The sequence below is a fragment of the Xyrauchen texanus genome, chromosome 6 (genome assembly GCF_025860055.1).
Source record: "Xyrauchen texanus isolate HMW12.3.18 chromosome 6, RBS_HiC_50CHRs, whole genome shotgun sequence".
Lineage (NCBI taxonomy): Eukaryota > Metazoa > Chordata > Actinopteri > Cypriniformes > Catostomidae > Xyrauchen > Xyrauchen texanus.
The window spans coordinates 27,160,817-27,172,913 of NC_068281.1; the positions used below are offsets into that span (position 1 = coordinate 27,160,817).

General features: G+C 44.0%; 1 protein-coding gene across 3 annotated transcripts in view; it reads left to right on the forward strand.

The window, feature by feature from the left end:
- The window catches only part of col15a1b (collagen, type XV, alpha 1b), an 88,494-nt gene extending 77,011 nt beyond the window's left edge, over positions 1-11,483 (forward strand). For all 3 annotated transcript variants that reach the window (XM_052128930.1, XM_052128931.1, XM_052128932.1), the window contains 8 exons: positions 1,856-2,006; positions 2,198-2,262; positions 2,353-2,481; positions 3,319-3,420; positions 8,005-8,067; positions 8,157-8,354; positions 8,503-8,618; positions 10,325-11,483. In XM_052128930.1, the coding sequence (XP_051984890.1) occupies positions 1,856-2,006; positions 2,198-2,262; positions 2,353-2,481; positions 3,319-3,420; positions 8,005-8,067; positions 8,157-8,354; positions 8,503-8,618; positions 10,325-10,541 (1,041 nt within the window). In that variant the 3' untranslated portion in view covers positions 10,542-11,483. The remainder of the gene's footprint in view (positions 1-1,855; positions 2,007-2,197; positions 2,263-2,352; positions 2,482-3,318; positions 3,421-8,004; positions 8,068-8,156; positions 8,355-8,502; positions 8,619-10,324) is intronic.
- The last annotated feature ends 614 nt before the right edge of the window (positions 11,484-12,097 follow it).

The window sequence follows — 12,097 nt, forward strand, 5'->3', positions numbered from 1 at the left end:
TAAAAAGTAAAAGCTAACAAATTCATACCACTATTTAAATATTCACAAAGAGTACCTGTGTCTAATATATATTTTATTGAAAAAAAAAGTGTTGAATTGAGATTTGGAATTTTTGAAAGCTCTATTGTTTAAAGTATGTTGGGTGTCAGTGCAAGGCAGCAATGAGGATTTCAAAGTAAACTCATTTTACAGTTCAGTAAAACAGTGAAACCGTTTTGATAGTTTACCTAGGCACTGAGCACAGTTTTGAATTAAAGGCACAGTTCACTTCAAATTATCATCAAAATGTCATCATTTACTCACCCTCATGTTGTTCCAAACCCATATAACTTTGTTCTTTCATGGAACACAATAAGAGATCTCATAGAGGATTTTAGCCTGAGTCACCTTTTACTGTATGGAAGAAAAATGCAATGAAAATTAATGGTGACTGAGTCTAACATCTCCTTTTATGTTCCACAGAATAAATAAAGACATACAGGTTTTAAACAACATGAGAGTAAGGAGTTTTCACACTGGCAGTTTAGTCTGAGACAGAGTACGGTTCACTTGAAAAGTTGTTAATGTGAAAGCTGTTTTGCAGACCGGGGAACGGACTGTGGTACAGAAACAGAGACTACCTATAGGAGGTGGTCTGAGATTGGTTGTACTCAGGTCTGCACATGTTCAGGAAGTAAAATGACTTTTTGGAGGAAAAAAAAACACATGTGCACCATGAGTGGTAGGGCAACTACATGGAACACAGAGGTGAGGTGCCTTTTATACATGTGCATGAATGAGTGTCCTCAAAAAAAGATTGTTTGTGAGCATAAGATGTAGTCCCCTTCTCCAGAACATGTAAACTGCTAAATTACAGCATGCAACACAAAGAGATGCAAGTGTCTCTCACTCTGGTGTGCTATAATGATGCCAAATTAATAACAAACACACATATATAGTGACTTGAGTTGTGTTTTCCATCATATGCACATTTGTGATGATGCAAGTTGATGATGCAAAAGCACCTGGGTTTGACAGAATCATACCTGAATCTGAAACTAGACCAAGGCTGCTGGGGAGCACCGGGAACAATCACACTCGGATTCGGACCACCTAAATGATGACAGAATTTTCATTACTGGGGTGAGCTTTCCCTTTAAAAGTGGCGCGGAGATTTTTTGTGCCAGGGGAAGTGAAATTTGTACTGTGCAAAGGGATATTACATCCAGAGGTGTTTGGTCAGGTGGCTATATTCAGTATTACGCACCATATCAGAATCTTGAGGATGGGGTGTTATTCATTTATTTTTACTGGGGGGGCACCAGTGGTGGTCCTGGCCCACTTGGTGCCATAGGACAAAAGACATGACCAAAGGGGATAAAATAATTTTTAACAACTTAGTAGTTCTTTAAATTAAGTGTAGTTAGTAAAGTTTTTTGTTAAATGTGCAAGGGGACCCAGGTTGTAATTCCAATCTATAATCAAATCAAAAATGTAATAAATCAAGCGAAACTGCATGTGAATTTGACAGCCATGTGATCAGCATGTATTTTCATTGTATGGAAAGAGCAGCTTTGACATTTTCATGATAGTTTTCGAGTGACAAGAGGTAGATGATGAGATAAATTTCAGTTTAAAGTAAATGATCTGCAGAAGGTGAGACTTCTGACCAATTAAAGACACGTGAATGTGTGATTTCTGCCACAGAAAATACTTTTTTACTGACAATCATCATGCAACTTGATTATATTTTTTCTACTGGCTAGCAGTCGGAGGGATTGGGTGCTGATAATTCAAGTGGAAGCAGATCGTCTCTGACAATCCTGTCCAAGAACGAGCAGCATTAATGTATGACACTGTATGTTTTTGCATTCAGGGACCCAAGGGTGATTCTATTGCTGGTCCTCCTGGGGAGATTGGAGCCCCAGGCCTGCCAGGACTGCCTGGCTATGGAAGACCAGGACCACAAGGACCACCAGGACCTCCTGGGCCACCAGGTTCCCCGTCAGTGCATGGCTCAGCCTCAGGTGCAGAAAAACTTCTTTATCATGACAGTAGATAGAAGACTTGTCAAAACATTTGTAGACATCTAACCTGGGGCATTCGATGAAGCTTAATTCTCTTTAAAACTGTTTTGAGGATCAGTCATCAAGACATAAAACTTAATATCAGCAACTTACAAGTTACTAAACTTTAGCTTTACTTGATTGCATTTTAGCTGTCAGCCTCCCTGGACCTCCAGGTCCTGCTGGACCTCCTGGTGCTCCTGGCCATAGAAACCCAGTAAGTCATACACACAGAACTAGCTCACGAATGACTGAAAATACCTTGAATTTTTTTGTGACTTTGGACTGTGCTCTTTACCTGGTCAAGGTGAGCACATATAAAAACAGCCAGACCTTGATCACTGAGACCCGACAAGCTGCAGAAGGGACTATGGCATATGTCTTAGACAAGAGTGAGTTGTACATCAGAGTACGAGGGGGCTGGAGGAAAGTTGAGGTATCTACTTATTTTCTTGTTCCCTTTCATAACTAGCGTCAATAGATCAAAACATTTTGTTTCAGACATGTTGCCTGCTAATGTAACTAATGTCTGAAAAAGCAGATGACCAGTATAATGCTTATAAATGTTTAGTAGAATTTAATGAAGGTAGCACTTCATTTTACAGTACTGTTCTACATCTACATACTACATAATTACTAGGTACTAATCATAAACCAAACCCCAACCCTAACCAAACCCATATTAAGTGCATGTAGTTACCTAATATTAATATAATAAACTTTATATAAGTACACTGTTAGTATACTGAAAGTTCACGTACTATAAAATAAAGTGCAACCTTAATGACAGCAAATGAGATGTGCTCAAAATTGCTTAAAGCTGAAGCGTGTCATTTCTGCGCCATCAAACGGGATTGAAAAAATAATGGTTGTCAAACAGCTTTTCCGAATATTTCCCCGTCAATTGGTTGAGCCATTGTTGCTGCATAGGGCAGTCTGGATGCTCAGACAAACAGAGCAAGGTCATAATTTTGCCACAGAGACACTCTGTTGGAAGTTTTCAAGGAAATCAATTTACGACTAAAAAGAACACACTTCTTTTCATGAAATAAAATGAAACTTTTATATAATATTTATTCAAAATACATTTTGTTTATTACCCATTGTCAAGGCTCTCTGTGAAGTTTGGAAATGACACAAGACACAATTAACACTGTTAATCAGCCAAGCAGATGCAATTATTGGCTAAAAATCTGTTTGATGCATCAGCCTACCACTCTATTTAACATTTCAAAAATCTTGTGATATGTAACTGTGTTTGTTTTTTTTTCAGCTGGGAGAGCTAATCCCAGTTCCTGAAGACAGTTCTTCATCTGCTTTGTCACAAGGCCTGAGCAGACCAAGTGACCAAAGTATACCCAGAGTACACAGCCAGGTGCGTCAAACTTACTGTAAAGCTCTTTTCCATTGAGAACATGCCAAATCAGGGATGCAATTGTCAAAATAATGTTCAAATCCAACTGTATCCCTGAAAAAAAAAATGCAATTGCTATACTGGTCTTAGCTTGTTGATGCTGTTTAAAAAGGCGCCAGCCGCAGCCTTTTCTCTCTATGTTTTCTCTCCACAGAATATAAGATTTGGCTTTAGATTTTTCTCTCCACAGAGTATTAGATTTGGCTGGGGCCATCTAACACTATTATACGCATTGGGGAAGGTGTTTTTTTCCTTTCCTATTCTTTGAGGGGGAAAAGACCCCGCGGAGGCCATATCCTGCCCGAAAGGAAGGAACATGTGGCAATATGACACGTGGGCTCACCAGCTGCACATGGAAGAGGCGTGGTGGTAGGTCCTGCCTCGAAGGGGAGGAGCTCTACAAACACAGCAACCAGGGCATAGAGAGCTCTGCCCAAGGGTGACGCGGGTCTGCCTACAGGGAGACCGTACCACGGAAAATACATCACAGGGGGTTACCGGAGTAACCGGACTTGTGGATCACCTATCTCATTTCAGGGCATATTAGACCTCATAGTGGGTCCTGCTGTAAATTCCTCCATTGAATTCGCGAGCCACAGGACTAGGGAGGAAGGACATCCAGGGTTCATAGGTTTGTGAACTCGCATGGGAGAAGCAGCACATGTCTTTGGCTCACAGAGGGGAAAGGCGCTATACGCAAGCGATACACCCGACCAGCTGTACATGTTTGTACCTGACAAAACACGGGACAGAACTGGCTCAACCCGGAGATTGTAAAATCTTGCAAATGTATTGGGTGTTGCCCAGCCGGCTGCTCTGCAAATGTCTGCTTGAGAGGTGCCATTGGCCGGTGCCCACAAGGATGCCACACTCCTTGTAGAGTGTGCTCGTATTCCCAAAGGGGTGGGCACGTCTGGTATGCCAAAGCAATGACATCCACGATTCAGTGGGCAAACCGCTGTTTGGAGACAGCGTTCCCTTTCCGCTGTCCGTTGAAGCAGACAAAGAGCTGCTCAGAGCGTCTAAAGCTCTGTGTGTGATCCAAGTAGATGCGCAAAGCACGAACCAGACACAGCAACAACAGGGCTGAGTCTGCCTCCTCCTGGGGCACATAGCCCCGCCAGAGTCTCAGGATCACGTGAGAATCTGTTGGACCAAACTCCAGGCAAGTGTCGCTGACAGAGAATGCTTGCAGGTCCCCAACCCTCTTGATGGAGGTGAGCGCAGTCAGGAGGGCCGTTTTCAAGGAGAGGGCTTTCAGCTCGACTGACTCTAGTGGCTCAAACGGGCTCTTCGTGGCCCAGGATGGCCACGGAGAGATCCCATGAGGGGAATAGGTGTGGCCTAGGAGGATTCAGCCTCCTTGTGCCTCTGAGGAAACTGATGATCAGGTCGTGCTTCCCTAGGGAATTACCATCCACCATGTCAAGGTGGGCCGCTATGCCGGCCACATATACCTTCAAGGTTGAGGGGGTCAGCCACCCCTCCAACCTCTCCTGCAGGAAAGAAGACACTGACCCAACTGCACATCTCTGGGGGTCTTCGTCTCGGGAAGAACACCACCTCGCGAACAAATGCCATTTCAGGACATAAAGCTGCCTCGTAGAGGGAGCTCTGGCCTGAGTGATCATGTCTACGACTGCCGGTGGTAGGCCACTTAGGTCTTCCGTGCCCGTCTAAGGTCCAGACATGGAAGTTCCAGAGGTCTGGGTACAGGTGCCAGATGGTGCCCCATCCCTGTGAAAGAAGGTCCTTCTTAAGGGGAATTTGCCATGGAGGTGCTGTAGCAAGGGGCGTGAGGACCGAGTGCAAAGACTGGGTGGGCCAGTATGGGGCCACGAGGGTAACTTTTTCCTCATCCTCCATGACCTTGCACAAGGTCTGTGCAAGTAGGCTCACTGGGTGGAATGCGTATTTGCGCAGCCCCCGGGGCCAGCTGTGTGCCAACGCGTCTGTCCCGAGGGAGGCTCCCGTCAGGGAATACCATAGTGGGCAGTGGGAGGATTCCCGGGAAGCAAACAGGTCTACCTGTGCTTTGCCGAATCAACACCAAATCAGCTGGACTACCTGGGGGTGTAGTCTCTACTCTCCGCGGAGCATCACCTGCCATGACAGCGTGTCCGCTGTGGTGTTGAGGCTGCCCGGGATGTGAGTGGCCTGCAGAGACCTCAGCTGCTGCTGACTCCAGAGGAGGAGATGGCGGGTGATTTGCGACATGCGAGGAGAACGTACGGCGCTTTGACGATTTATATACTCTACTGTCACTGTGTGGTTGGACCGGACCAACACGTGCTTGCCCCGGATCAATGGCAATAGCCTCTGCAGGGCAAGCAGTACAGACAGCAACTCTAGGCAGTTGATGTGCCAACACAGCTATGGTCCTGTCCAGGAGCCAGCGTCTGTGTGCCCATTACAAACAGCGCCCCAGTCTGACTTGGAGGCATCTGTGGTGACCACAGCATGCCTGGACACCTGCTGTAGGGGGACTCCTGCCCGCAAAAACATGAGGTCTATCCAAGAGCTGAATGAGTTATGGCCGATCGACATGATGGCTATGCGATGTGTGCTGCGGCGCCATGCCTATCTTGGGAATCGAGACTGAAGCCAGTGTGAGGCGGTCTCATATGCATCAACCCGAGCTTCGTGACCAACGCCGAGGATGCCATATGCCCCAGGAGCCTCTGAAAGATTTCAGTGGAACCGCTGTCCTGCACCTGAATGACTTCAGGCAGTTCAGCACCGACTGCGCACGCTTGCTTGTGAGGCACGCTATCATTGAGACTGAGTCTAACTCCATGCTGAGAAAAGAGATGCTCTGAACTAGACGGCTGAGGTGCATGACCACCGGGTCCCTGTGTGCGCATCAGCTAGTTGTCGAGGTAGTTGAGTATGCATACACCCACTTCCCTTAATGTGGCAAGTGCTGCCTCAGGACCTTGTACTGATATGCACGGCCATCGAAACCGTAGGAAGGGTCTGTGTCGAGGTAAAACCGAGACGTGAAAGTACACATCCTTCAGGTCTACCGCCATGAACCAATCTTGATGCTGGACGCACGACAAAATATGTTTCTGCATCAGCATCTTGAAGGGCTGTAGAACCCTTTCCTCATCTCGGCTGAAGGGACAGGCTCTGTTGCGCCCTTGCACAGAAGGTACGCGATCTCCGCCCGCAGGGTGGCGGAGTTCTCGCCCTGCACTGAGGTGAAGCAGACGCAGCTGAACCGGGGCGGGCACCTGGCGAATTGAATCGCGTAGCCGATGGATGGTTGGAAAGCACTAGCCACGCCTCCAAGCTGTGGGCGAGGGGCACTAAGGGGATGATCGCATCTGATGTACCTGAAGGTGGCAACGCCAGAGGTATCTCTCACGTGTATGAGGCAATGCCAAGACAAGGAACATTATTTCGACCCGAGGAGGCTGCGCTGAGGGGAACCTCAAAGCATTTACCTTGCTCCGTGTACACGGAATGGGGCGGGTTAACGCGCGAGGAGGAGGACCTCTTGGGCCGTCCTTGAGACTTCTCACAACCAGCTGGCTGTGGTTGTAGGTGTGGCGCAGCCAGGCGCGCGAAGGGCCGTGTTCACGGGGCACTGGCTGTGAGCACTCGGTGTCTGGTGGCCGTGACAACGCTGGCCGTAAACACCGATTATCTGACCCAAGGAGTGAGGAAACCACTCTTTTTTTGACAATGTGGGTATCAAAGCCCGATTGGGGTGCGGCGAACACAAAACAAAAGGAAACAAACAAGTAGAACACGTAGCTCGGGGGGCAGCTGAAGTGGCTTTCCCCTGGGAAGAAGGAAAGCCTCGACTGCAAAGTTGCTATGGTCATGTCCTCGCAATGAGAACATGAATCATCCACGCCCGTGGCTGTCGGAAGCAGAGAGATAACGACCGCATCCAAGAATCACACAAAGAAGGAAAGGCATCTTTAAAAAGACTAGTCTTCAATGTGTTGGTCTAATAGAGGAAAATATACTCTTTTCAGAAATATATACTCTTTTAGTAGCGCTGTCAAAGCGCCCAGTGGTGTAATCTTCACTAATCGTGCAGAAGGAGTGAAAGCCGCCGGAATGCGCCATATATCCAACAGCATATGCTTCTTTCAGAGGTGAATGGAACAGCAGTGGGATTCAGCTCGCTGATACACAACCGCTCGGCTCTGAAGAAAAAATCTGAATGAGAGTGGGCATTCCAGCTACTTTTATACCTGTATGTCCGGGGTAGTGGCATGCAAATTCCACTCAACAATTCTCATTGGCCTTTTCTCACAGATTGAGGTATTTTGGAGCATGCAAATTCCACTCAACAATTCTCGTTGGCCTTTTCTCAAAGATTGAGGTATTTTGGGGCTCTCAAGGGCAACCTCTAGTGTCACTACATCGACACAACATCGAGTGAGTAACAGAAGGGGAACACAACATAAGTTGGTGACCCGCAATGCTGGTCTTTTCTGCAGGGTAATTGCAGTTGTAACGTTATATACACAGTATATTACTTTTATAGTAATTAGTGCCTGAACATCTAATCTCTGCCTATTGTAGGAGTTAAAGAGCTACATGCCACACTACAATGTTCTTCCGCACACTGCACACTCAGTGCCTGGGGTAAGGATTGCTTAAGCCTTGTTGCATCTTTAATCATTGATGTGAAAAAGTGACACTTTGACATGATCTTTGTTGTTTGTCCTTCTCAGTTGCACCTTGTGGCACTCAATGCCCCATTCTCAGGGGACATGCGTGGAATCCGAGGGGCGGATTATCAGTGTTACCAGCAAGCCCATGCTAGGGGCCTTACATCTACGTACAGAGCTTTTCTTTCCTCTCACCTACAAGACCTCTCCACCATTGTCAAGAAAGGAGACCACTTCAGTTTGCCAGTGGTGAACCTCAAAGTACGCTATTAATAGAGCATGCTTGAGTGGTAGATTGAAATGTAGAGTTTTGGAATGAATGAGTATCAGTTTGTGCTCTTTACATTTATTTTGATGTAGGTGTTCAATATAGCCTGTTTAAATGTAGCCTCCCATGTGTCTTCCCTAGGGAGAAGTGCTCTTCAGTAACTGGATGGCTATGTTCTCTGGCAACGGGGCCATTTTTGATCCACTTATTCCGATTTACTCCTTTGATGGTCGAAATGTCATGACAGATCAGGCTTGGTAAAAAGTGTTTACAGTATATGTACTACATCACCAAAGGTTTGTGGACACCCAGTTCTAATTAACAGGTTTGGCTATTTCAGCTAAACCTACTGTATTACAAACAGATGTATAAAATCAAGCGAGAGGTTAAAAAAACATAAATGCAATGTATAGGTGTGCTACATTAATAGGGGTTGCAATGGGGGCATCTACCCGCTCCCCTACCATCCCCATCCCCAATTGAAGGGGATAGGGGTGCACCAATGTAGGCATCATATACATCCTTGAAAATGGGTAGTTGCATCACTGAATCAAGCAAAACAACCTACTTAGTCAAATGATCTGAGCTGAATGAGACATACCAAATAACTCAGTGACTTTTAATGTCACACTGTCATAGGATGGTACCAATTAAATGGTTAACTGAGTGTGGTGGGAAAGAACTAGTATGGAAGTATATTAGTGACAAATGTCTTTGAAAAAAACAAAAACGCATGCTGAATTGCACTGAATGAAAAATAAACGCATTGCATCAACAGTGCTTGCATTTTAGGGACGCAGTTTCATATTGTTGTATATTTAAGCTGTTAATATTTCAGTTTAAACCATTTAGGTCAAAAATTCAATTATACCACCCCCCCAGAAGAATTTTCAGAAGAATGAAAGCTTTTATAGAAGCAAATGGAGGACCAACTCCATATTAATGCCCATGGTTTTGAATATGGGTATGGTGTTGATGGGTCCACAAACTCTTGGCCATGTAGAGTACTTGGCGACTGGTTAACAGAATTTAAAGGACTAGTTCACCCAAAAATGAAAATTGTCTCATTATTTACTCATTTATTCCATTCCGGATGTGTGTGACTTATTTTCTTCAGCAGAGCACAAATATTGATTTTTAGATGAATTCTCTGCTCTTTTGGTCCTTACAATACAAGTGAATGGGTGCCCGACTTTTTAAGCACATAAATCGGCATAAAAATAATCCATATGACATAAGTGGTTAAATAAATGTTTCCAGAAATTCTCCTCCCTTCTCAGTCAATGTACACAAACCTTCACATTCTTCTTCATGTGTTTTTGGTGATTCATATTCTGCACGCATAAGCCCCTTACTGGGCAGTTAGAAGAATTTCTAGCAAAAACGTTATTAAATATTTATTTATTTTTAATCCCCTTTTCTCCCAATTTGGAATGCCCAATTTTCACTACTTAGTAGGTCCTCATTGAGAGCAAGAACCACTAAACGCGACCATGAGGAGGTTACCCCATGTAACTCTAACCTCCCTAGCAACCAGGCCAATTTGGATTTGAACTCATTATTCCAGGGGTAGTAGTCAGAGTCAATGCTCACTGAGCTAGCCAGGCCCCACAAATTTACATAAATATTGATCTGTTTCTCACCCACACCCATCAAATCACTTATGAAGATAGTGATTAAAACACTGGAGTCGTATGGATTACATTTATTATGATGTGCTTTTTGAGCATAAAAATTTTGGCACCATTCACTTGTATTGTATGGACCCACAGAGCTGAGATATTATTCTAAAAAATGTAATTTGTGTTCTGCAGAATAAAGAAAGTCATACACATCTGGAATGGCATGAGGGTGAATAAATGATCAGAGAATTTTCATTTTGGGGTGAACTAGACCTGTTTTTAGATATGTGCTTCTGTTTTTGTCTGTGTCTGACCAACTGTACGTGTTAATATGACTCTAGGCCTCAGAAACTAGTGTGGCACGGCTCGAGTACCATGGGCATCCGCATGATAACCAACTACTGTGAGGCATGGCGGACAGGTGACATGGCAGTAACCGGACTGGTGTCTCTCCTCCAGACTGGCAGACTGCTTGGGCAGCACACACGTAGCTGCTCGAACCACTTCATTGTGCTTTGCATTGAGAACAGCTACATGCAGGACTCCGGAAGGAACTAGAAATTGGACTTATACCATCTACCCTTTTAAACTAATGTTCCTCTCATACACTGCAGATGTAGGAAGCAGCAGTAGCTGGACTGCTGGGGAAATATCCAGTCTAACTCTTTTTTGTTTTTTAGAGAGAGAGCTCTTGTGTGAAGTAACACGCCAGAGAAAATGGCACTGCAAGCATGTTTCATATCTTCTCTGAGCATGATGTAAATATGTGTAAATCACCCTCTGGCATTGTTCAATCTGTGACCCAATTGACTTTCATTCAACTATTAGAATACAAAAGAATACCTCAGTAACACATGTGTAGATCTTATTCCATTGTACAACTTAACCACATTACAGTGTGCCTTCACAGATGGTCTTATTGCCTCATCATGACTAATATAGTGGGTTTTTATGTGTAATCCATTAACTACAGATATTAAATTACAAACTTTGATAGTTACAAGCTCTTTTTAATCCATTTAAATCTGTAAATGTTTAGATATCAGTATTTGGATATATTCAAACAATGGATTTATTTTGTTGGCCCAGAAAAGCAGAAAGTTAAAATTTGTGTTAAAAACATGGTAGGGGATGGGTGTTTGTCAGTTTTGGTTTGTTTTTCATGCCCATGATGGCTCTTGTCTGTGAACTTGCCATCAAAGTATTTAAAGGGAAAGTTCACCCAAAAATTAAAATTCTCTGGTCATTTACTCACACTCATGCCATCCCAGATGTGTATGTCTTTCTTTCATTTGCAGAACACTAATGAAGATTTTTAGAAGAATATCTGAGCACTGTTGGTCCATACAATGGAAGTGAATGCTGACCTGAAATCTGAACACAGATTTCTGTGGCATTTTTAGGGAGACTATCATAAATTAGGGGAAAAGTATGGTTTTGCTCTTTTAAAAGTATGTGACAATGACTGAGAGAATCCCCCCTTTGCACAGTTGGTGCTCAGTGAATAAATGTTTCATTTTATAAGCATGGGTCATCTTTTTCTAATGTCTAGCATGTATAGCAATAGTTTTTACATATGTAAATATTGCCCGATTTCATTGCATTTGAACAACAACAAAATATTTCACACTCTTTCTCTGAAAGGGTGAACGAGACCTTTCTCCTCACGACTAAAATAAATCGTATTTTATAATTGCGACCTCGTATATAAAATACGATTTATACGATCGCAAAGGGGCAGAGTAGAGTCACGTAAAGCAGCGCCACCGATGTGTATGTAGTTGATAACAAGATAACAAATTGTGTGTGTGTGTGTGTGTGTGTGTGTGTGTGTGTGTGTGTGTGTGTGTGAGCGTGTATTTATCACTTTGTGGGGACCAAATGTCCCCATAAGGATAGTAAAACCCGAAATTTTTGACCTTGTGGGGACATTTTGTCGGTCCCCATGAGGAAAACAGCTTATAAATCATACTAAATTATGTTTTTTGAAAATGTAAAAATGCAGAATGTTTTCTGTGAGGGTTAGGTTTAGGGGTAGGGTTAGGTTTAGGGGATAGAATATAAAGTTTGTACAGTATAAAAACCATTATGTCTATGGAAAGTCCCCATAAAAC